Genomic DNA, 25,719 nt, shown 5'->3' with positions numbered 1-25,719 from the left:
ACACAAAAACAATACCTGCAAATGAGTGACATAATATGTGCATAAAACAGTGGACAAGTATACCCTTTGTGCTTGTTTGACTGATACTTGTATCAGTTGATTCCCCAAATCCGGATGAACCCTAGCTCACGAGGCCATGCCCGGCCGCCGCCCGCCCCTGCTGCTCCCGGCGCCTTCAGCACTGTGCCTGGACGCTGCATCCCCCCGTCAAGCTGGAGCTCCTTTCCAGCGCCCAAGCACATGCTCGAGGCCGCCCCGTGCTCCCGGTCGCTGCTGCCATAGCGCAAGATGCCAGGCACCGAGCATGCTACTACAAAACACAACGGAACTAAGCATGCGCTGTGTCGACGGCATAAGCATCGCATGCTATTTAGTATTTACAGGCCACACATTGCTAGGAAGAAGCTGACAAGAACCAAACTGACCGATTGAAGCAAAAATCAAGAAAACTAATTAGTGCTATTGCGTCTCTACTTCAGCGAAACACGTATTGCTGGGAAGAAGGCGACGAACAAGAGTGCTGGAGGAAGGTTGGTCGTCAGTCGACACAACAGCCACCGGTCAGGCCGTCTCTCTCGTCGCTGGCTTCTACTGCCGCCTCGCGTGGCTGCGCGCCCAGGTCGTTACTGCATGACGCTGCCGGCCGAGGTGCCGACTGTGTTCACCGCGCGGTCATGGTAATGCGGTGACTTAGTAGAGTAGCGGAGGGGCTCGGCCGTGGTGTAGATCACGCTGGCGAGCAGGCCGTCGCTCTCCCCGACACACGCGCTGGCGAAGGCCAGTAGGGCGAGGTGGCGGCGTGCGCTGGTCGTCCGCGAGTGAGTGAGCTGGCCTCCTCCACTACCCGCGCTGGTCATTGCTCTGCCCCCCGCATCCTCCCATGACTCAGACCGCGCAAGCTCTGCTGGCCGTCGTCGGGAGGTTGGCCGCAAACGAGAGAGAGAGCAAGGGGATAGGACCGGGAGATGTGGACAGAGATCATCCCGTGCGTGGTCAATCAGGTCCAAAGGGCAGTTCAGGGATTTCCTCTTGGGTCCCATGTGACAGGGGCAAAAAATCGAAGTGCAAAGTAAAGAATGGCAAAAGATCAAATACAATATAATTAGTGGCAGATTGTCAAAGTGCAAAGTAAGAAGTGGCAAATTGTCAAAACCCCCTGTTGGGTGCGTGGCTGGAGATGCTCTTGGCCGCTCTTCACTTTCTCACCCGCGCCACCGCCGTCTCCCGCTCCTGGCGCCGATTCGGTACGCCCAAATTTTCTGGATCTGCCTTTACATCCATCCATCTATGTCGATTCTAGCCTAGCTGCTTAACTAATCAGCGATCCATTCGATGCGGAAATTCCATAACCGATTTGACGACGATGTCACCCAAATAGGCCGCTTACAGAACCATCTCAATTGCTGGTGTTATGCTAGCTTGTGTTCGTTTTTCTATTCTTTCCTTCACTTGAGCCCCTAAATAATATTTTTCCTTCAGCAATTCTTTCAAGGCTAGGGTGCGGCAGTTATGCTAGCTGGTGTTATGCTAGGGAATAATGTTTTTCCATTCAGTGACAAACTACACACAAGGTTCAGACCAGCTGAATATGAATCATTTTATTCAGTTATTGCAAACCAGTTCAGCAAGATCCTGTGCCTGCGGGTTTACCCAGAGGTTTCCAACTTCACGTGTGTTGAGCTGAGCAGTATCAGCAGTGCACACCGAAATGCTGGATCAAGTGCTTGTGCTGGGCTGGAGAAGCTCGGGAGGGATCACAGGGTGTATATGCATCTTAGCCGTGGTCTTCTCTTGCCGTACGACCCCAAGGGTTGCATCAGTCACTGCATGGGTGCATCCAGCATCGATCATTTCCCTGAAGAGGCATAGAAAATACCCTTGAACCGGTTTATCGTGAGGAGACGACACCGTCTTATTGGTCGAGCGGTGGCCAGAAAGATCCTGCTTGTGCCAGAATGCCTGATATATAGCCTTCAGTCAGAGCTGTGTCTTGTTGATGAAATCAGGATACGGCCATTAAATGTTTTGACGCCTAAGACTTGATTCAGCCTTCTTTCTGTTTGCAAAAGGTGCCTTCTGTGTTAATACTCTTCACCGTGCAGCATTTTTCCGACTTGGTCATCCGATATATTCAGCAAAACACGTCTGGTTCCGCTTGGGCTATCTAAAACCACCCCACTGGTCTGAAACACATGTATATGTTCAAAGTGATGCGGAGCTGATTGATGATAGCAACTATATCTGGACGTACACATCTCCAGAATTTCCAATGTTACAGCCTTACAGGTCAGTTGAATACATATTCCTAGCTGTGTTTCTTTTTTGTGTAATAAACATAAAATTTAGATGTTCCAAAGTAACACGAGGCGTGATATTCCAGGAAAATGTGATGCAGTCTTTTAAGCTACCACACTCAGTTCTGTGTATTGGTGGAGTGGTAAAGATTGAGCTTCTTGGGAGGGTCCACAAGGACACGTTTGACGGTCTGTACTACATATGGTGAGCTTTCGAGCACTTGTAGAAACACTGCATCTAGTTCTTATGATCATCTCTTCCATTACACTGAAATGTTGGCTATGCACTTTGTCCCAGTGTGTCTCATGCCCAAATAGTGGGGAAGCGTCTGGCAGAAGATTTTGGGGTCGCCCCTAGCAAAAATGATGTACTCTAGTTCTCAGTTACTATCTGGATTATCGTAGATTCGGGGGACGATCACAACAAAGTACATGGCTTTGCAATGGGGATCTGGCACTTCAGTATGGCTCGAGGGATAGGAGGACTGAACCATGAGTATTAGCAGGCTGTCCTGTAGGTACATAAAAGAGGATGAATCAGAGGAGAAGCTTCCATACAAGTGAAGCATAGCTCGTCGAGCTCGTGTCTGTTGTTTTCGAATAAAAGAAGTCCTTCGTGATCCCGTGGGAAACTGAAAATGTATTTGCTTGTGTAACTGACAAGCACAAAAGAGACGCATGATTGACTCGCTTGTTATAAAATCAGTGCTAATGTTATTAAGATCAAGTGAGTCCATCTACAAATCAATGAATATAAACATCATGAACCTATTTGGAATAAGGAATGAATCTGGAAACTTCAGGTACTAGCAATGCACATTGCACAGAAAATATAACTTGCATTTGTTAGAAAACTGATCTACTCCTTCGCAAATTGGATGCAATTAGATCTTATATTATATGATAGAGAGGAGTAAAATTTAGGTATGCCCATCACAGCCCATTTTATGGAGGAAAAACTTCATGTATTTTGGCAGCCCATCCTAAAATTTTATTCTAGAGCCCACCCCGTTGGTGAAGCAGAGAGGTACGCCATCAACCTCCATGACAAGGCCCCCCCCCCCCCCCGCTCCTAGGGTCCCCCCACTCCCGCCGGAGCCGCCAGCCCCCTCCTCCCCCCGTTCCCCTTCTCCTCCCCCACCCCCTCCACGCCCCCGTACCCCCGCGCCGCCTCCCCGAGCGAGGCGGCCGGGGGCCCTTCCACCGCGCGCCTCCAGCCCCTTCCCGCGCCCCTCCCTCCTCCCGCCGCCATCAGCCTGCGCCGCCGGCCCTCGGCCGCGTGATGCTGGCGGCGGTGGGCTTGCCCTTCCCCACGCGCGGTCCTCCCTTGCTCGGGCGGTGATGGCCGGCGGCGGTGCGCCTCGGCCAGTGGCGGTCCGGCGTCCTGGTGTGGAGGCCGGCGGTGCTCGCCGTGGTGGTGTCGCCTCTTGGCGGCGGGGTCGTCTGGTGGTGCTAGCCGGTCGGTGGCGCGTCCCCAGCCCAGATCTGGGCCCGTAGGGTCCCTTCTGGGTCCTTGCGGGTCGGCTCCGGGCGACCGCGACGCTCTTTGTATGGGAAGGCAGGGGAGAGGCTTGGACTGGGACAGCGGCGCCAACGGCGTGCCAGCTGCTGCACGGAGGCGGGAGCTGTCCGGGCCTTTGAGGGCCCGGCCGGGCCTGTGGGGCTACGGGCCCGGTAGGCTCCTGCCATGGCGTCCGGTCGGCTACCGTCATGGACGGTGGAGGTGGGGCCCTCTCGTATGCCGACGGTGTTGTTGCCCTAGTCCCGGCTCCTCTTTTTCATTGTGCAGACCATCTTCGTGGTGCCGTGGTGAGACAGCGTGGGAAGCTTCGTGTCCGTGCTGGCACAGGGTGGTGGTCGGTCTGGTGGCAAGCTCCGAAGTGCCTGACGTAGAGGTTGGGATCGGAAGAAATCTCTGTTGGCTTGGCCGACACCGACTCGGTGGCGCCTGAGGGTGCTGCCGGACCTTCCTGGAGGGCGTCGGGGCTACCCTTCCTCTCTCCTCGCCGTGTACCGGGGGAAACCCTTGGCAGCAGCGTCATCATCGTCGCGTCCCTTCTTGGAGGTGTTGTTGGGTACCGGCACTTCAGAGTCTCGGAGCTTGGTGGGCGATCTTCAATGGACGCAACGGTCATGAGGCTTCGTCGTTTTTGTCGATCCGCCGTTATCGGCATTTGTTTCTTTTTTTTCTCTTTTCTTTCTTTTGGACGTGTTTGTGCTGCTTCCGTTCCAGCCCCTATCATTGGTTGTATTGGATGGTTGCTTTGTAATTCAAAGCGGACGGAAACCCTTTTTCTTAAAATTTTATTCTAAAAAGCTATTGATTAACCTTAGTTAGTATTTCTTCAGTCTGAAACAAGCTTTTTCGAACGGAGAGAGTAGAAGCCTTGGACAGTTCCGCACGAGAATTGCTGAACCAGAGCGTGCTTGGAAGCTTTGGACGGTTTGAACTAGGCTGTGTCTGTTCTTGAAGACGACGAGGCACCTTGGCTCCTACTAGGTGGATTGGAGCACATGTCACCTTCATTCCCGCCGACAGCTTTCCAAAAACTTCTCGGTGCACACGACGCAGCTTTGGACGCGGGCGCCGCACTGACTTTGAAAATCCATAACTCCATTGTCGCCATGCTTAGCAGATAAATCGCAAGCTGATTCCTCAATGGTACCCACGATCGTATTTTTTTTACCCAGCACTGCTTGTCGTTTACTAGAAAAAATAGACACTATAACGCCACTAATAGCATGTTATAGAGTGTAGAAATTTGTCTCGCTAAATAAACAGGTGTATGATGTCTCGTTAATAGCATGGTAGACCGCGTTATAGCACGCTAAGAGCATCCCAACAACCTTTCTATATTTGCACTCACTTGCTATTTTAGCAACCTTGGGCAAAAAATCGCCTCCAACAGTTTTTGTATAAGTGTTCCCCCATCCAATTTTTTTTTACAAAGCTTGCGAAATTTGTTATCCCACTTTGCATATTTACAAACCTAAAAGGCACTTGCTAAATTTTGATAATGCTTTGTAAAAGTGATTCCCTTCATAGTTATGTCTCAATGACTAGTGGACCCGTGTGTGATGCGTGCGTGTGTACATGTACGCGTGTGTATGTGTACATGCATGTGTAGGCGTACGTGTGTGCACACGTGTACACGAGTTATGCTTGTGTACGTGTGACGTATCTACGACAAACTGTTCCATATATCATTTGTGTGTTTTGTGCAATAAACCTTCTTTTTCCTCAACTGCAAAAAGAAAAAAAAATTCCCTATTGCTACAACATATTTTTAGCAATTCATCTCTATACTACTTAAAAAGAATGTAAGGTTCCCGTTTCACCTTTCTTCTCAGTGCCCCTTCGTCCACCACTCCCCGTATATCAATTACCATAATTTACTTACCTTCTGAATCAATTCTATTTTAATTTACTTACCAAACTTTTGACCAAAATATAAGGTAAATTACAGACATAATTTGGTAAACATTTATTTACACAATCACATACTATGGGCAAGTAAATCACTTCTTACCAAAATATAAGGTAAATCACGGGCATAATTTAATGAATATTTATTTACACAATCGCATATTATGGGCAGGTAAATCTCTACTACTTAAGGTGATTGTAAGGTTCCCGTTTCACATTTCTTCCCACCGCCCCTTCGTCCAACACTCCCCGTATATCAATCACCATAATTTACTTATCTTCTGGATCAATTCTATTTTAATTTACTTACCAAACTTCTGATCAAAATATAAGGTAAATCACGGACATAATTTGATGAACATTTATTTACACAATCGCATACTATGGGCAAGCAAATCACTTCTTACCAAAATATAAGGTAAATCATGGGCAGAATTTAATGAATATTTATTTACACAATCGCATATTATGGGCAGGTAAATCTCTACTACTTAAAAAGATTGTAAGGTTTCCGTTTCACCTTTCTTCCCACCGCCCCTTCATCCAACACTCCCCGTATATCAATCACCATAATTTACTTACCTTATGGATCAATTCTATTTTAATTTACTTACCAAACTTCTGATCAAATATAAGGTAAATCACGGACATAATTTGATGAACATTTATTTACACAATCACATACTATGGGCAAACAAATCACTTTTTACCAAAATATAAGGTAAATCACAGGCAGAATTTAATGAATATTTATTTACACAATCGCATATTATGGGCAGGTAAATCTCTACTACTTAAAAAGATTGTAAAGTTCCCGTTTCACATTTCTTCCCACCGCCCCTTCGTCCAACACTCATCATATATCAATCACCATAATTTACTTACCTTCTGGATCAATTCTATTTTAATTTACTTACCAAACTTCTGATCAAAATATAAGGTAAATCACAGACATAATTTGATGAACATTTATTTACACAATCGCATATTATGTGCAAGCAAATCATTTCTTACCAAAATATAAGGTAAATCACAGACATAATTTAATGAATATTTATTTACACAATCGCATATTATGAGCAGGTAAATCTCTACTACTTAAAAAGATTGTAAGGTTCTCGTTTCACCTTTCTTTCTACTGGCCCTTCGTCCAACACTCCCCGTATATCAATCACCATAATTTACTTACCTTCTGGATCAATTCTATTTTAATTTACTTACCAAATTTCTGATCAAAATATAAGTAAATCATGGACATAATTTGATGAACATTTATTTACACAATCACATACTATGTGCAAGCAAATCACTTCTTACCAAAATATAAGGTAAATCACGGGCATAATTTAATGAATATTTATTTACACAATCGCATATTATGCGCAGGTAAATCTCAAGATAGCGTAATAGAATATTTATATCCCGTTGCATTGTAGGACATTGTTCTAGTTCAATATACAAAGGCGGTTGGAGATGCACTAATAGCATATTTTAAGTGCAGGTGCTATTTTATATAGGGAATTTTTTTTCCTTGATCACGTTTGTTCATTGACACACGTCACCATGAACGTCACCCAGCATGATATAGCCTCGACATCGGCCGTGTAGGCGCACCATTGACCGGGGTGTTGGTGTGTGGTCACACACTCGCACTGACTAACTAGCTAGATTCGGATCGAGCTGCCTGCCATCGATGGCGATCTGGGAGGAGCTGCACTTCGTGCTGGTGCCGCTGGTGGCGCAGGGCCACATCATCCCCATGGTGGACGTGGCGCGCCTCCTCGCCGTGCGCGGCCCGCGGGTCACCGTGGTCACCACGCCCGTCAACGCCGCGCGCAACAGGGCCACCGTCGACGGCGCCAGGAGGGCCGGTCTCCCCGTCGAGTTCGTCGAGCTCCCCTTCCCCTGCGCGCAGCTCGGCCTGCCGAAGGGGGTGGAGGCCATCGACCAGATGGCAGGGCTCGAGCCGCCCATGTACCTCAGGTTCTTCCAGGCCATATGGAAGATCGCCGAGCCGCTGGAGGAGTACCTCCGGGCGCTGCCGCGCCGGCCGGTCTGCCTCGTCACCGACGCGTGCAACCCGTGGACGGCGCCGGTGTGCCAACGTCTCGGGATACCCAGGCTGGTGATGCACTGCCCCTCGGCCTACTTCCAGCTCGCCGTGCACCGCCTGTCGGCGCACGGCGTGTACGACCGCGTCGGGGAAGACGTGATGGCGCCGTTCGAGGTGCCGGACTTCCCGGTGCGCGCCGCCGGCAACATGGCCACGCTCCGGGGATTCTTCCAGTACCCCGGCGTGGAGAAGGAGCACCGTGAGGCGCTCGACGCCGAGGCCACCGCCGACGGCCTGCTGTTCAACACGTTCCGCGGCATCGAGGGCGCCTTCGTCGACGCGTACGCGGCGGCCCTCGGCAAGAGGACGTGGGCCGTCGGGCCGACCTGCGCGTCCAGCAGCATGGCCGACGACGCCGACGCCAAGGCCGGCCGCGGCAACCGCGCCGACGTCGACGCCGGGCACATCGTCTCGTGGCTCGACGCCCGGCCGCCGGCGTCCGTGCTGTACGTGAGCTTCGGCAGCATCTCGCAGCTGACGGCGCAGCAGCTCGCCGGGCTGGCGCGCGGCCTCGAGGCGTCCGGGCGGGCGTTCGTGTGGGCCATCAAGGAGGCCAAGGCGGACGCCGCGGTTCGGGCGCTGCTGGACGAGGAGGGGTTCGAGGCGCGCGTCAAGGACAGGGGCCTCCTCGTCCGCGGGTGGGCGCCGCAGGTGACCATCCTCTCGCACCCGGCGGTGAGCGGCTTCCTCACGCACTGCGGCTGGAACGCGACGCTGGAGGCCGTCTCCTACGGCGTGCCGACTCTGACGTGGCCCACCATCGCCGACCAGTTCTGCAGCGAGCAGCTGCTCGTGGACGTGCTCCGCGTCGGCGTCAGGTCCGGTGTCAAGATCCCCGCCATGTACCTCCCGAAAGAGGCCGAGGGGGTTCAGGTGACGAGCGGCGACGTGGAGAAGGCGATCGCGGAGTTGATGGGCGGCGGACCGGAGGGGGCGGCGAGGAGGGTCAGGGCCGAAGAGATCGCCGCGGAGGCGAGGGCGGCCATGGAGGAAGGCGGGTCGTCGCACTCCGACCTGACGGACATGATCTGCTATGTCACGGAGCTGTCGACGAAGAGAAGCCACGGGAGGGACGCGAGCTCGACAGCCCCGCCTTCCGAGCTCGGCGAGAAGAACGAACAGGACTCTGTGCTGCCAGTGCAAATGGCGCAAGTTAGCATTTAGGATCTTCCGTTTCCCGGATTAAGTTCAACGTTGGATCATGTTGTATGCGCAATACAAAACTCCATTGATGATTGATCATGTTGTCTGTACATGATTGCACTGGAACGAAATGTCTATCTCTTCAGTTCAGTTCATGAATGAACAAATCACATAGTAGAATAAAATTGTCCTCGCCACAACTTTATGTTCACGTGGTGGAATGGCTTCAGGGTCACATGTCAGCTAGTTTTAAAATAGATGACTTAATTTTGTATTAACTTTAGTATAAAGTTAATATAAAGTTGGATCATCTAGAAGTATTTTGAAACGAAGGGAGTAGCAATGTACCATGTGATTTTTCTATCTTTGCTAGGACTATTTTTTGTGTGTGAAAAACCTAGCACTGCATTTTCCATCTTTTATCTGGGCATTGATGTCCGTTGATGTGCCATGAAGCAATTCGTTTCTTACAGCTTCCCATCAACGAGATTAGCTTGCTTTTGACATGCGATGGCCTAATTAATCTCACGTCATGAAGTGAGAGTGAGCGGGGCATGGAGTTTCTTATCATGAGCTCACATGCATCCTCATGAACAGTAAAAGAAATAAATAATAGGAATAAGAAATTCTAAAAAATTCTGATTTTTTTGTGTGCTAACACTGATGAGTGTTCTATGTACGAGCAAATTTTCGTTTAGAACAACATTCCCAATGTTCTAGGAGGAAAAAAACAAAATCGATGGTTCAAAAAGACTTTTTAAAGCATTTTCGAGCATTCGGAATGTTTTTCTTCATCAATTTTTTTTTGCGAGAGAGAAAATATCATTGATTAACCAGAGTTGTTACAGTCCTTCGAGCAAAGCTCTTGAATCTCTACTGCCCAACTCGGAGCCAAACAGCAGTATGCGGACCAACTCTGGTTAATCAACTCGGAGACAACTTATGACTAACTTCATTTTGCATGCTATCTACCTACACTTAGGAGCCTTTTAATCTCATTCAGCATGGCTGCCAAAGGGGAGCGGTCCCTGATTGGGCTCTGGATCATATCCACCGCATTGGCACACTCGATCTCTAGGATGAATGGGAGAGTGCTCCGCTTCATCGAAGTTTGCACGTATGCAAAAACATTCGACAATGTTTGCGGTAAAAAAATTTACTAAATTATTTCTATGAACACGAGCCTCAAGATCAGAAGAGCACTTTCAAAGTGAGCATAGTTGTTTTGGTTGTGGGGGGCTGGGAGGAGATTGTACAACAAATTGGCTTCCTTTTACAACTTTGTTTCTCCTGCTGGTATTTGATATTTCAATTGAGGAAGAGCCCGATGGAGAGGATGACACGTATAGTGGCTGGCTTAACAACCAGAGCTAAACGTCTCATCGAAGTCAGCGTCTTGTTCTTGTGAGGAACCACGACGAACCCAATCAGCCTTTTAGCGGCCGAGGAAGATGTCAGGGTGGAACTTGGGACGCAAAATCAATTTGTCCAAGACAATGTTGGCGTTAAAGGGGGGGCGCACAAGATCCCAAGTGTCATTGCTCATGAGGGTGTTGTACTCGCCTATCATGGTGACGAACTAGTGAGGGTCTTTGAGAGCACCCAGAACGGCCGCATCCGTCGCTCGCTGGGAGGCTGGCTCGGGCAATGTTGATATTTTCGCACACTGGGAACATTGTTTTAATACTCGTTGAACATTATTTTGATGCATGTTAATTTTTTTCAAATACATGATTAATATTTTTTCAAATACACATTAAAAAATACCAGTTGTTTTTTAATAGTTATGGAACAGAGGGAGTACATGAGAAACATTTTTTTGAAAGGTACAAACATCTTTTAGAACCACAATAACAAACAAATTACATTTCCCGAACATTTTTATAATCCGCAATGAACATTTTTCATAAACTAAACAAAGTATTTTTTATGTATATATATATATATTTTTAAAAGCATTTTCAGGAATAAATATACGTACGAAAATAAAACAAAAAGCCTTCCACATGGGGAAAACAAAACAGAAATAGAAAAAAACTCTACTGGGCTGACCTACTACTGATTGCCCTTTGAGGCGAGATGTACCTCTCTGATGGGGGTGACACGGGGAACCGAGTGGGACCGAATTCCTCGAATTCAGAAGGTGAAACTAAAGCTTGGACAAAAATGTGAAAGATGGATGTGCCATCGAAGATTAAAATCTTCTGATGGAGGTTCGCCCATCAGTGGCTTCCGTTAGCTGACTTGGTACATCATCGACACATGACAACGTCGCCGTGTTGTGGATTATGTGGCGCTGATGATTCATGGTCCATTCATTGCACAATGCAAGATGGCACACCGCGTATGGGTTCTTGAGGACCCAGACCTAGTTCACGTTACTGAGAACAACTGAGAGCCTGATGCTAAATGTGGGATATTTGCGTTCATTGAAGCTATACCACATGATGATTTTATTAGGGATCTAATAACCCTCTGGGCAATTTGGCACTCACGCAGGAAGGATTTACACAAGCAGCAATCACCTCAGTCCGCACACTTCTTTGTAAAGAATTTATTAGGGAACTAGAGGAGTGCAAATCGAAGAAAACTAGCACATCCCCAACGGTAGGCGTGGTGCACCAACATTGGATCGCTCCAGTTGCTGGCACAGCTAAGATTAGAGTGGACGGGGCCGTGTCACGTAATTCAAGCGAGGGCTCCTATAGTGCCATAAGCAGGAGCGACAGGTGTAATCACATGGGTTCGTCGGCGATTAAGTGCTAAGGTACCACCGATCCGGCTATTACAGAAATTAATGATGCGGTCAGTAAGTTTGGGAAGTTTGTGATGTGGGATAGAGTTGGAAGTACTAAGGCCAATCAAATGGTGAAGATCAAAGTGGAAGAACTGAGGGATATACCTTCAAGTATAGTTTTTGTAGATGGGGAGCACTCTGATTCTCTGACAGTACCAGTTGTCATTCTGCAGCACCAAGTTCTTGGGGAAGAACCACATGATGAGGATCCTATCCCTCCATTTGGCAATCCCCATCCTCAACCAGCACAACAACATCATCACCCAAATCAGCATAACCACTTTCTGGGCCCTCTTCAACATCATGAAGTGGCTCCACCTGGGAATCCTCCACTAGATCTTAACCCGGCTCTGCACAATGAAGATAATGCGGATCAAATGGAAGAGGAAGAAGACCCAGAAGAGATGCCTGGCTGGGGCCACTGGGCTATGCCTGAAGGCAACCCAGAGGTTGATCAAGAATTACATCCTGGTGAATTTCTGGAACTTCAAGACTTGATGGCTCCCATGGAGGATGAGCAGCCACTAAATCTGGAACAGGTCCCTCAAAGCAGCCTCACACTCTCTCTGGGACAGTCTGCCAGCAGTGGCAATACTGGAGCATCTGTGGCTGGTCCCTTGGCGCCACTTATGCCAGATTTGAATATGTTGGATGAGCCCAATGGGCCAATACAGGAGCAAGCACCAGTAGCTCTAGCCGGGCCCATTGGCCCACCTCTTATTCTGCAAGATTTGCCTGTGTAGGCCCAGGAGATGGCACCCCTTCCTATTGCAGATTTAAGCCTGAACCTGATGCTGATATCAACACAGCCAAATGTTATGGAATTCAGAGATGACCCTATGCTACTGGAAGCCAGAACCATGACCCAAACTCTGCACAGGACTTTCATCAAGCAGAAGCCAGCTGAACCTTCTGCAGTTGTTACTAGACCTCAATCTCATGGATTTACAGCCTTTGTCTGGAAGGCCTGAGGACAGACAGTATGAACAACTGAATAATACTAATGCTAGCTCTCCTCTGGCTACTGTTGGCATTGACAAGCCAACTGATGCTGGAGCAATGGGTGAGTCAACTTCTTCCTCTGACCTATCTGCCCCCCTGGTTTTCCATTCCCTGCATTCCTTCCAAGCAATGATTTACTCTCAGAGGCTGAAAACCCACTCATGATGTCTTCTGAGTTGAAAACAGATGATACTTTGGACATAGATCAGAAGACTGAACTTCTGGGTAAGGAAGGTGCTGAAGTATGGTACAGGCACTTTGCCCCCCTAAACAATGAACAAGCTGCCATTCAGGTACCTGTGGATTGGATTAATTTTCTGTCAGTCACATTCCTTACCCATGACAAATTTGACTGGGCAAAGAAATTTATTACTTCAACAGTATGGGAGGTCATTACACAAGGAGCCAGCTCTACTACATTGCCATTTGTTATTCCTCAATCTTGTCCTCCTGTGGACTCATCCCTGCCCTTCTCACAATATTTGGCACAGGAAACTCAAGAGCAAGAAGTCAACTCCCCAGCCCCATCTACACCTCTACCGGCCCCAGTTGCTGTCTCTACTTCGGCCATGCACAACATCAAGAAGAGAAAGGAAAATGCCCCACTTGTAGAGACTGAGGTAAGGAGAAGTTGTCGTTTACAACAGCTAGCCAAGGGTTATAAGAAAAAAGTCTGCATGGACAAAAATTGTCTAGCCTGTCATGCTTTACCTCCTCCAATACCTACAAAAATGATTAAAAGTCTTAATACCACTTTCTGCAAGGTTGCTGCACAAGATACTTCAGAAGAGATGCTGAAAACCAAGCGCAAAAAAAGCAAAAGCAACCCAGCTGCAAAGGAGGCCACAAGAGCCAGCTCCATCAATTAATAGTCTCAGTCATCTTCAGTAGGCTCTAAGCTCTCTCCCATGAGTTTATTTAGCTCTATCTTTTGGAAACTCTCTTGTAAAGATGTCCAGGGTGTAATCCTTTTGTGGAATAGAACTATTTGGTCTTTTGTAACACTTGCAGCTTTTGGATGTATTGCTGGCAGTTATGTCCACTTGTTTATGGTGTCACACTTAGAACTATGTATCTGGATGATATGGACTGCTTGCTGGATGCTGGGTACTTTGACTGATGTCTACTTTCTATGGGAAAGCCCTCTCTCTATTCTCAAAAGGTGTGCAGTTGTTATATTGAATAGGTACACAGTTATATCATACCTATGACTTAGAATAAGGATTGGTCAATTCTTAACTAGAATATTAGAGGTTTAAATGACCCCAAGAAATGGACAACTATCAGAAATAAGATTGAGGAATCTAATTGTGCCATTCTATGTATTCAAGAAACCAAGAGAGAGGTTATTGATAGCATATTTTTACAAAACTTCTGTCCAAGAAGATTAAATAGATTTGAATATCTTCCTTCAATTGGAGCAGCAGGAGGGCTGTTAATGGTTTGGAATGAACAAATCTTCCAGGGCCAACTGTTTCATTCCAACAACTATTCCATTTCTGTCTCGTTCACCTCCTCCCACAATGGAGATAGTTGGATTTTGACCAATATTTATGGACCTAGCCAACAGGATGAGCGACCATACTTTATTGAGTGGTTTAGACAGTTTCAGACCCCTGAAGAAAGAAAATGGATGGTTCTTGGAGATTTTAATCATATCAGATACCCACAGAACAGAAACCTGCAAGGGGGCAATATTCTTAACATGTTAGCATTTAATGAAGCTATCGGCAACTTATCTCTGGTTGAAATCCCTATCAAAGGTAGAAACTTTACATGGAGTAATATGCAGGATTGGCCTCTGTTGGAAAAGATTGATTGGTGTTTTACCTCTGAGAATTGGACTTTAAGCTACCCAGATACTTTGGCATATCCACTGACTAAAAGCACTTCAGACCATGTTCCTTTCATGGTTAAGATAGGTACATCTATTCCCAAGTCCCACATTTTCAGATTTGAGAATTATTGGTTAGAACATGAGGACTTCCTGTCAGTTGTTCAACACATCTGGAACCAGGAAGTGGATGAGGTAGATAGTGCCAAGATCATTGCAACCAAGTTTAAGAGACTAAGGAAAGGATTAAAAAACTGGGCCAGAAATCTCTCTAACCTCAAGAAGATTATTGCTAACACTAACTTCTTGATCCTATGTTTTGATTATTTGGAAGAAGCCAGAGATCTCACAACTGTGGAAGCTAATGGTAGAGATATCCTGAAAGCTCATTTGGAAAAAATCCTTAATCAACAAAGACTCTACTGGAAGAAAAGAGCCACTATCAGGAAAATTTAGGTGGGAGAGGCCAATACTAAATATTTTCAGGCAAAGGCTACTATCAAGCATAGGCACAACTGTATTGATATGCTCAAAGATGAGGATAACTTGGAACACCACAATCACAGTGCTAAAGCTGCAATCCTTTACAGAGCCTTCAAAGAAAGACTGGGTACTACTGTTGCCACAGATAACCCTCTACTCCTTGATCATCTTCTTACCTCTAATGAAAATTTGGCTCAACTTGAAGTCCCATTCACAACAGCTGAGATTGACCATGTGATACTTCATATGCCCGCTGACAAAGCTCCTGGACCGGATGACTTTAATGCTACTTTCTTAAAAGCATGCTGGCCTATTATTGCTCCTGACTTTTACAAGCTGATTAATGATTTCTATCATGGGGCAGTCAACTTATAGAGCATCAACTACTCCTACATCACATTGATCCCTAAGACATATGCAGCATCCACTCCTGCAGAGTTCCGGCCGATATCCCTGTTGAACTGTATACTTAAAATCATCACCAAGTTGCTTGCAAACAGACTTCAGAAGGTGATCCTCACTCTGGTGCATAAGAACCAATATGGCTTCCTCAATAATAGATGCATTCAGGACTGTCTTGCCTGGTCTTATGAGTACATTCACCAATGCCACTCATCTAAGAAAGAAATTGTTCTACTCAAGTTGGACTTTGAGAAAGCATTTGACATGCTTAACCATGACACTATTGTGGAGATCCTTCAAGCTAAGGGCTTTGGAAACAGATGGATTAGTTGGATAAAAATGATATATGGCACTGGCTTCTCATCTATCCTTCTTAATGGTATTCCTGGCAAGCAATTTCTATGTAAGAAAGGTGTCAGACAAGGGGATCCTTTATCTCCTCTCATATTTGTTCTTGCTGCTGATCTACTCCAAACCATGTTCAATCAGGCCATGCTGCACTCCTTGATAAGCTCCCCTCTTATTCATGCTTCTTGCCCTGACTACCCAATCATCCAATATGCTGATGATACTATCCTGGTTGCTAATGCTGATGCTGGTCAACTCCTTCAAATTAAAAATCTGCTTCTCCACTATGCTGCCTACACTGGCCTCAAAGTTAACTATGCTAAATCCATTATTATTCCCATCAGCACTCCTTCTGCCAAAATGCTGGAATTATCAGGGATTATTGGTTGCAAAATTGGTGCTCTTCCCCATGCCTATCTTGGTCTGCCACTCAGTCTCAACAGACCAAGAATTGTGGATTTCATGCCTATGCTGAATAGAATTGAAAATAGTCTCTTAAGTTGCTCTACCTTGCTCTCCACTGGTGACAAACTTACCTTGATCAAATCTGTTTTTGCAAGTATGCCCATCTTCTTCATGTGCTCCTTGATGTTACCCAAAGCAGTGATCAAAAAAATTGAAAGTTACCTCAAGAACTGCCTATGGAGAAAATTTGGATCATTGGACTCTGGCCCTGCCTTGATCTCATGGGATTCTGTATGTAAACCTAAGGCACAAGGTGGATTAGGTATTCTTGATATCTCTGTCCACAACAAAGCTTTGTTGATGAAATTTCTTCATAAATTTCTTAACAAAGTGGATACTCCTTGGGTGCAAATCATTTGGGAGGCACACTACCACAATAGCCCACCAAGTGACAAGCTAATTGGCTCCTTTTGGTGGAAGACACTGCTCAAACTCATACCTCTCTACAAATCTCATGCCATTTGTCAAGCTGGTCAAGGAGATACCATTTTCTTTTGGACTGATAATTGGGAGGGTCAACCACTACAAGCTAAATTCCCATAACTTTTCTCCTTCGCTATTCATAAGGACTGTACCCTGCACTTTGTGGATAATCAAGAGGATCTCAGCAGCATGTTCCATAGGTCACTCTCCCTGCAAGCATATCAACAATTGGCCAGGGTTGAAGAACTGTTAACTTCCAGAACACCTTCTGATAACAGAGACATATGGAAATATCACTGGGCATCTGGACAGTATTCCTCCATGAAGATGTACAAGCGCCTTATGGGCAACTCCAAAGCTCACAGCATACTTCAAAATCTCTGGGGTACTAATTGCAGACTGAGGCACAAGATTTTTTGCTGGCTACTCTTACATGACTGAATTAACACAAGGAATATGCTACTTCGACACAATATGCACCTCCCAGACTCAACCTGTGCTCTCTGCTCTGACAATGTGGAAGAAACTCCACTTCACTTATTTTGGAATTGCCCATTTGCTTTGTCTTGCTGTGATGTCATAGCACCGGGGAGAACCAGAGGTATCTCCACTTTTGATGAGATTGTTCTAATTTCTACTCGGCTTCCTAAAGATTTGGCACTGGATATTATCATTATGAGTTGCTGGAGTATTTGGTCAGTAAGAAATGACAAAATCTTTCGGTCTGCTACACCGGCGATTGATTCATGGAAATTTCACCCGTCGGAAGGACTATGGGTTGTGCAACTTCGAGCCAAAGAAGACAAAGCAACCGAGGTTAAAGAATGGACAGATTTATATCTTTAAAGGGTCTACCTATGATTCCTAGAGTAGGGATTGGCTGAGGACATTTGTCCCTTGTTTCATTCTTGTATTATAACTTGTACCATATTATAACTTTTTATTAATGAAAATATCATAGAACGATTGTTCTACGGTCAGGGCTCAAAAAAAAACTCTGAAGCTCTGGCCTGCCAGGAAGCTCTTTCACTTGCCCTTGGCTCTTGTTATCACATCGGCTACTCTTGAAGATCTGGCTTGCCAGGAAGCTCTTTCACTTGCCCTTGGCTCTCATTATCGCATGTGGTCATAACCTCTGACTGTCAACAAGAAATGAACAATAGTACCAAGGGCACTGGTGGGCTATATGCTAGCATCGTAAAGGATGTTATTTCAACGGCAAGCCAATTGCAAGAATGTTCTTTCATCTCTGAAGGATGGGCCACGAGCTTTGAGGCACATAGGCTCGCTAAACATACTCTAGGCCTATCTTTAGGACCCCATGTGTGGCTTCTCAATCCTCCCGGCCTAAATTGTATGACCATGAATTATGATCAATAAAGGGGAGTGTGTGTTAGACTAAAAAATCTAGGGAGCTGAGCCGGACCTCCTATATGACGCATATTCCGTCATATAGGATCGCGACGCTCAAGAGTGACGTGACTGGGCCCAAGCCCACTAGGGCGCATAGTGAGTTATTTTTTTAGAGCAACAAAAACTTCCCAGAAACACACTGCACTACGAAGGATGCGAACTCAGAACTAATACAGCTGAACACCTGCTCCTATGGCCTCCATTTGGTAAAATAACTAAAGTGGTTTAGTTTGAACTAAAACCACAACTGATGGCTTCTCGTGATTTAAGAATACACACAACATCGGGATTTGGACACATTTTAGAAAAAAAATTGAAACATTTTTTGCAAACACACAAAAAAATAAACAATTTTGAAATGCCGACTATTTTGAAAACACACAAAAAACCAAACAATTTTCATAAAAAGATCAAAAAATTTGTAATTCCAATTTTTTTGGAAAATGTGAACAAACTTAGCTATTCCAAACATATTTTGACAATATGAACAAATTTTGAAAACATAAACACTTTTTGTAAATTCCAAAACAAATTTTCAAGTGTGGACATTTTTTTTGAAAATTCTGAATATTTTTCTGAAAACACGTTTTTTTAAATGGGAACAACATCAAAAATCATGAACAAAAAAATAAATTCAGATTTTTTGTTGAATTTGTGAATATTTATGAAAGTTTTGAACATTTTTTTTAAATGAGAACAACTTTTTAAAAAACGATTTTTTTGGGAAAACGTAAAGAAAGAATGAAAATTCGATACATGGGATTTTTTGAATATATGAAAATAAAAAAGGAACATGAAAAATGAGAAGATAAAATAAAAATAATAAACATAAAAATGAAAGAGAAGAAGAAGAACAAATTTTTTTTGAGGGGTAAAGCCAAGTTTATTATTCAAACTCCATAGAATGTGGGATATGAGTCGGGGTATGAGGCTAGCCAAGCCATACATGACGCCCCGAGGCTAAAGAAAGAGCAATTTTGCTATGTGTGCATCCATATTGGTTGCACGACCCTCGAAAGAAAAAGTACAATTCAAAAGAGAAGCTCTAGACTTGATTTCGTTGATAATGGGACCATAAATTCCCTGATTTCCTCCATGGATATCACCAATGACTTGCTTCGAGTCTGAGGTGATAATAGCCTGTTGCACGTGTAAATATTGAGCCAAAGAGATAGCCTCTCTACAAGCGATCGCCTCCAAGGTAGCTGGGTCCGCCACTCCAGCAATTAATCACCAGTGCAGAGCTTCCCAGATAAACCCCATTTCTGTCCCGGCATATCACTGCCGCCGATCCTCCTCTTGAGGCTCTGACCCCTGCATCTACTTGAATTTTGACGAAGTTCTACGGTGGTGCCTTAGGTCGCCGAGGAACACTCGTGGGCTGAGCTGCCCCGGTTCTCTTAGGCTCCTTTTCCTGCACAACATCCAGTTCACAGATGAAGTATGTAATGAAGGTGTGTATTGCATCTGGAGTTTGGAATATCCCCTCATGGATTGCCTTGCGCCTTGATGACCATATTGCCCAAAGTGTGACTGCAACTCTGACGAAGTGATCGTGTGGGATTGATTCTATTAGGGTGAACAACCATTTTCTAGCATTTGTCTCTGAACTGTCCACCAAAGCCGCACTCAAATCCTCATCGACTAACGCCCATGTGCATCTAGAGACCGTGCAGTCAAGGAGAGAATGGCGCCAAGAGTCGGGAGAGCCACATAAGCCGCACAAGCTTGAGGTGGACATGTGTCGATGCGCCCTGACATCTTCTGTAGGAAGTGATTGTTCCGTGAGTTGCCATAAAAACATCCTCTGTTTGCCCGGTACCTCTGTTTTTCATAGAGCTTTCCATGATCCGTCCTCAATATTTGACCTTGATGCCGCGGCTGTCCCTTCCAACCAAGCCTCTCTTCTTTGCCTCGTGGCTACCAACATGTTGTAGGCCGACCTTACAGAAAAGTGGCCCTTCTTCTTGAACATCCAGCTCCAAAAATCTGGTGTATTCATTGTGCATAGAGGGATACTCATGATCACTTTTACATCGAAAGGGAGAAATACCTTGAGGGAGTCCTGGATTAGGGGGTCTCCGGACAGCCGGACTATATCCTTTGGCCGGACTGTTGGACTATGAAGATACGAGATTGAAGACTTCATCCCGTGTCCGGATGGGACTCTACTTGGCGTGGAAGGCAAGCTAGGCAATACGGATATGTATATCTCCTCCTTTGTAACCGACCTTGTGTAACCCTAGCCCCCTCTGTTGTCTATATAAACCGGAGGGTTTTAGTCCGTAGAACAACATACAATCAGACCATAGGCTAGCTTCTAGGGTTTAGCATCTCCGATCTCATGGTAGATATCAACTCTTGTACTACTCATATTATCAAGAATAATCAAGCAGAACATAGGGTTTTACCTCCATCAAGAGGGCCCGAATCTGGGTAAAACATCGTGTCCCCTGCCTCCTGTTACCATCCGCCTTAGACGCACAATTCGGGACCCCCTACCCGAGATCTGCCGGTTTTGACACCGACATTGGTGCTTTCATTGAGAGTTCCTCTGTGTCGCTATCGTTAGGCTTGATGGCTCCTTCAATCATCGATAGCGATGCAGTCTAGGGTGAGACTTTTCTCCCCGGATAGATCTTTGTATTCGGCGGCTTCGCACTGCGGGCCAACTCGCTTGGCCATCTGGAGTAGATCGAGAGTTACGCCCCTGGCCACCAGGTCAGGTTTGGAAGCTTAAACTACATGGCCGACATCCGCAGAGACTTGATCTTTGACGGATTCGAGCCCTTGCCGAGTGCACCGCATGGTCACGATGAGCATGATTTAGCTCTACCATCGGACAGTGTTCAGGAGACCGCACCGGCAACCGCCCCGACCCTCAATTCGGAGCCAATTGCGCCATCCATGGACGAGTGGATAGACCCCACCACGGAGGCCGCATTCTCACCGGCGATTGAGCCGAGGATCGACCTTACCCTCCACGAGAGCCATGACGCCGAACTACCAGATTCTTCCCCGACCACAGACTCCGAATCACCTGCGCTCGTGCCTGTCGAATCCGACTGGGCCGCCGATCATGGAGTTCACCTCCGCGGATATCTTTCAGCACTCGCCTTTCGGCGACATACTGAACTCATTAAGGTCTCTCTCCCTATCAGGAGAGTCCTGGCCGAACTATGTTCATCAGGATTGGGATGCGGATGACGAAGAAATTCACTGCCTACCCACCATCCATCCACTGTCGACTATTTGACCGACATGACCGACTTCAACTCCAAAGACATCGACGGTATGGACGATGATGCAGGAGAGGAACAGGAACCACTACCCACAGGGCACTGGACGCCCACTTCATCATATGATGTATACATGGTGGACACACCCAAAGAAAACGACGACGAGGAATGGAAGGACGCAACGAAGGGTTGTTCCCTCGAAAAGCAGTCAAAGCGGCGGCGTAAGAGCCGCTCCAAATCCCGCCTCGGCAGAAACAACGATCATATAGACCCAGCGATAGAGTAGGGTGAACCATCGCCCGACCAGGGCAACACGGAGAATCAAACCAAACAACCCGACCCCGTCGAAGATAACAGTCCGGACGACATCACACCAGACAGATACCCGGAGCAACAGAATGCCCATCAAAGGCTGGTTGCCACTGCGAGGAGTCTGAAAAAGCAGAAGCAAAGGCTCAGGACTGCACAACACACACTCAAAATCAGATGGAGTGAAGTACTCAACACTACAGCGAAGTACAACAGTAATCTCCACACCAAGAGCTACCCGGAGCGAAAGTTGCTACCTGAATTCGATGAGGAGGCCTTAGATCCCCTGCAACCAAAAATTAAAACGGCCATCCGGTCGGATAGACGACCTCATGGCCAACACAGAGCGGCAAACGACGCCGCACATAAGCCAGCATGCGATCCACGCGAGGGCTCACATCAAAAGGACAGCGCAACCAGATCCATATACGGGCCACGCAAGCGCACTCCAGCATGCAATGCAACACAACAAACATACGAACACCATGGTACACCCAAATACAGGGGTGCCGCACACCCCCTATGTTTCACCGATGAGGTGCTGGACCATGAATTTCCAGAGGGATTCAAACCCATAAACATAGAGGCATACGATGGAACAACAAACCCTGGGGGTCTGGATTGAGGACTACATCCTCCATATCCATGGCTTGGGGAGACGATCTCCACGCCATCAAGTACTTACCCCTCAAGCTCAAAGGGCCAGCTCGGCACTGGCTCAAAAGCCTCCCCAAAAACTCCATTGGAAGCTGGGAAGAGCTCGAAGACGCCTTTCGGGCAAATTTTCAAGGGACCTATGTCCGACCACCGGATGCAGACGTTTAAGTCATATAACCCAATAGCCCGGAGAGTCAGCCCGAAAGCTTTGGAACAGGTTCCTCACTAAAAAGAACAAAATAGTCGACTGTCTGGACGCTGAAGCCTTAGCAGCTTTCAAGCACAGAGTTCGAGACGAATGGCTTGCCAAACACCTTGACCAAGAAAAGCCGAGAACAATGGCAGCATTAACAAGCCTCATGACCCGCTTTTGCGTAGGTGAGGACAGCTGGTTAGCCCGATGCAGCACCAGCGACCCAAGTACATCCGAAGTCAGGGACGGAAACGAGAAATCATGACGCAGCAAAAACAAGCGCCGGAATAAAGAAGACAACCCCAAGAGCACGACAGTAAACGCCGGATTCAGAAGCTCTCGGCCAGGTCAGCAGAAGCTGCCCTGCAAAGGCAACAGAGACGAACTGTCCAGCCTAAACAAGATTCTGGACCAAATATGTCAGATCCATAGCACCCCCGATAAACCTGCAAATCATACCCATAGAGAATGTTGGGTCTTCAAGCAGTCCGACAAGCTCAACGCCGAACACAAGGGACAAGATACACCAAGCGAAAATGAGGACGAGCCTCGCAAGCAAAGCACTGGGGAATAGAAGAAATTCCCACCAGAAGTCAAAAAAGTCAACGCGTTACACGTGATAAAGGAGAGAAACAAAGCGGCACCCCTAGAGAAACATGCCCCAGGGCCTATCACCACGGAGTTCCGCCACTGGTCGTCCCAAACGATCACCTTTGACCATCGGGATTACTCGACAAGTATCCGGCGTGCAGGATGGGCTGCCTTGGTATTAAATCCAATAATTGACGGATACCACTGCACACGAGTCCTGATGGACGACGGCAACAGTTTAAACCTGATATATCAGGACACAGTCCGCAAAATGGGGATAGACCCAACAAAAATTAGCCGCAACAATACTACCTTTAAAGGAGTAATGCCAGGCCCAGAGGCCCATTGCATGGGGTCCCTGCTACTAGAGGTTATATTCGGCTTCCCCGATAACTTCCGCAGCGAAAATTTAACCTTCCACATTGCTCCGTTCCAAAGTGGCTATCAAGCACTACTCGGACGCGAAGCTTTCGCTTGCTTTAACGCAATACCGCATTACGCTTCCCTCATGCTTAAAATGCCCGATCCATGTGGCATCATTACAGTAAATGGAAATATTGAGCACTCCTTGCGCGCGGAAGACCGTGCGGCTGCCTTGGCAGTCGCACACTAAACGACCTCACCAACTAAAGCATCTAACAGGTCGTTAAGACCACAGACACGGTTGGAGGAGTCCGGTACAGTTATATGTAATTGATACAGGTTTGATGGCTATACCCCTATTACAATACAAGGGGCTCAAAACGCGCGCACAAGTGGCAATCAGGCTCAACTTTACTCATTTTGAACTATATATTGTTTATTTAGTATAACTTACCTTTTGCATGGCAACTTTTCAATTAAATTCCTCTCTTTTTCAGATGACCATCGTGCTACACCCGTCCAGAATACGGCACAACGAAGACACAGGCGCAGACGTGCAGCAGGGACCCGTTCCAAGGATTCTTTTTAGATTAAGACCCTGCATAAACCTTTTTTACTGTCTCTTGTTGATACACATCCCTCGGATTCTCAGTACAATTGAGAAGGATGCTGACGTATTGGCATGTGTCCACGTCAGACTATTGCACGTACCTGGACACCAGGGGCTTATTACAAAGGGCACTGTTTAGGCCCGGTTTACATCATAAAGACCGAATACCTCAGGGAGTGTTCGGCATCGCGAGTTTGGCCTTATATGCATCAGCTCCGAATCATGTCTTTGGTCAAATGTTGGGTTTGCCCGGCTCCTTGTTTTGCTGCCTTACGTTCCACTCTATCGGCTAAGGCGGCACCAGGAGAACTACTGCGATTGTGCCATGGTTCATCCGGACAAGCACCTCAGTAGAGAAAGCCAAAAACTAACTATCATGATATAGCGTGAGACTGGTCAACCACTCGATGACCTAGTGGAATCTTCGGGATTCCTCCGCTTTAACAAAGGGCTGTTTCCCGGCCAGGCATGTACGCACCCTGAATTCGGATGAGTGCGGAGCCACCAGGGGCTATATAGTAGCCCCACTATCAAACTCCTCTTGCTAAGTGAAAGTGTTAAAGCATTATAGTCCGCTTGCCTAGTTCGATGCGCTATCACCACCTTAATGGACCAAGATGTTGGATCAAGTGTGAACACGCGTCTTCTGCGAACACCCCCGCATTATATGCATGGGGGCTGAAGCCGATGACTGCAATCTTTCAGGTTATATACATACATACATAAATGGCCGCACAGGAGGCATCATAGCACTTTTGGGCAAAAGTATAAATACAGCCTTGATAAATTCAATAAAACATTGTTTTTACAATGGGAATACATGTCACTCAAACATAATATTCTTCGAGCAGTGAGCCTCTATTGAACGAGCGCCTTCAAGAAATTCTTCAAAGTAGTGCTCGGCAGCCACTCGGCCTATGGCCGAACCCTGTGCCGCAATAGTGGTGGCATCCATCTCTGGCCAATATGTTTTGACACGGGCAAGGGCCATCCGCGAGCCTTCTATGCACGCCGGCCTCTTCACAGCATCGATGCGTGGCACATCGCCAAGGAATTGTTGCACTAAGCTAAAGTAGCTATTCAGCCTTGGCCCTCCTGGCCACAAATGATCCACAACAGACCTCATGTCCAGTCCGGATAATCTATGGAGCTTGGCCCAACCGGTCAATCGCTCATTCAGCAGCAGCAGACGGACTGGAGCGTGAAACTGTGACCAAAACAGCTTCTCCACTTCGGGACCTTTCTGATCCTTGAAGTACTCGGTGGCATCAGCAGCGCTGGCAGCCAAATCCATGTACGCGTCCGCAGAACTCCATAGCCGGTCCAGAGGAGCATACTTCAGATCTCCGAACTTAGTCCGCAACAAGAAAGGCTTCCCAGACACGATATCTGCAGCCTGATTCAGCTCCTCCTTCGTCGCTCTAATTTTGGAGCGGGCTTCCTTGGCAGTCACCCGGGCCTTCTCCAGGTCCGTCGCTTTCGCCCGGTTTTCCTCTTCAAGAAGCCGGTAACGGTCAGCAGCATCTTTTAACTCCATGGTCATCTTGGCAATTTTTTCTGTGCTCTCACAATGTGCAGCCTGTTCGACCCTTAACTCTTCGGCCGCCTTTAAA

The 25,719-nt window shown here is 46.9% G+C and overlaps 1 protein-coding gene and 1 pseudogene across 1 annotated transcript; both read left to right on the top strand.

Annotated features, from left to right (window-relative positions):
- Positions 1-1,177: 1,177 nt before the first annotated feature.
- Positions 1,178-2,790, top strand: LOC123056828 (F-box protein At4g00755-like; annotated as a pseudogene).
- A 4,559-nt stretch (positions 2,791-7,349) lies between these two features.
- LOC123058031 (UDP-glycosyltransferase 73C5-like) lies at positions 7,350-9,182 on the top strand. Its single transcript, XM_044480871.1, has one exon. It carries the CDS (start codon positions 7,415-7,417, stop codon positions 8,996-8,998), a length of 1,584 nt encoding a protein of 527 aa, XP_044336806.1. The 5' UTR covers positions 7,350-7,414; the 3' UTR covers positions 8,999-9,182.
- Positions 9,183-25,719: the final 16,537 nt, after the last annotated feature.

The sequence above is a fragment of the Triticum aestivum genome, chromosome 3A, assembly GCF_018294505.1.
Source record: "Triticum aestivum cultivar Chinese Spring chromosome 3A, IWGSC CS RefSeq v2.1, whole genome shotgun sequence".
NCBI lineage: Eukaryota > Viridiplantae > Streptophyta > Magnoliopsida > Poales > Poaceae > Triticum > Triticum aestivum.
Note: the sequence above shows the minus strand (reverse complement) of the source record. Positions and strands in the feature narration are given on the sequence as shown.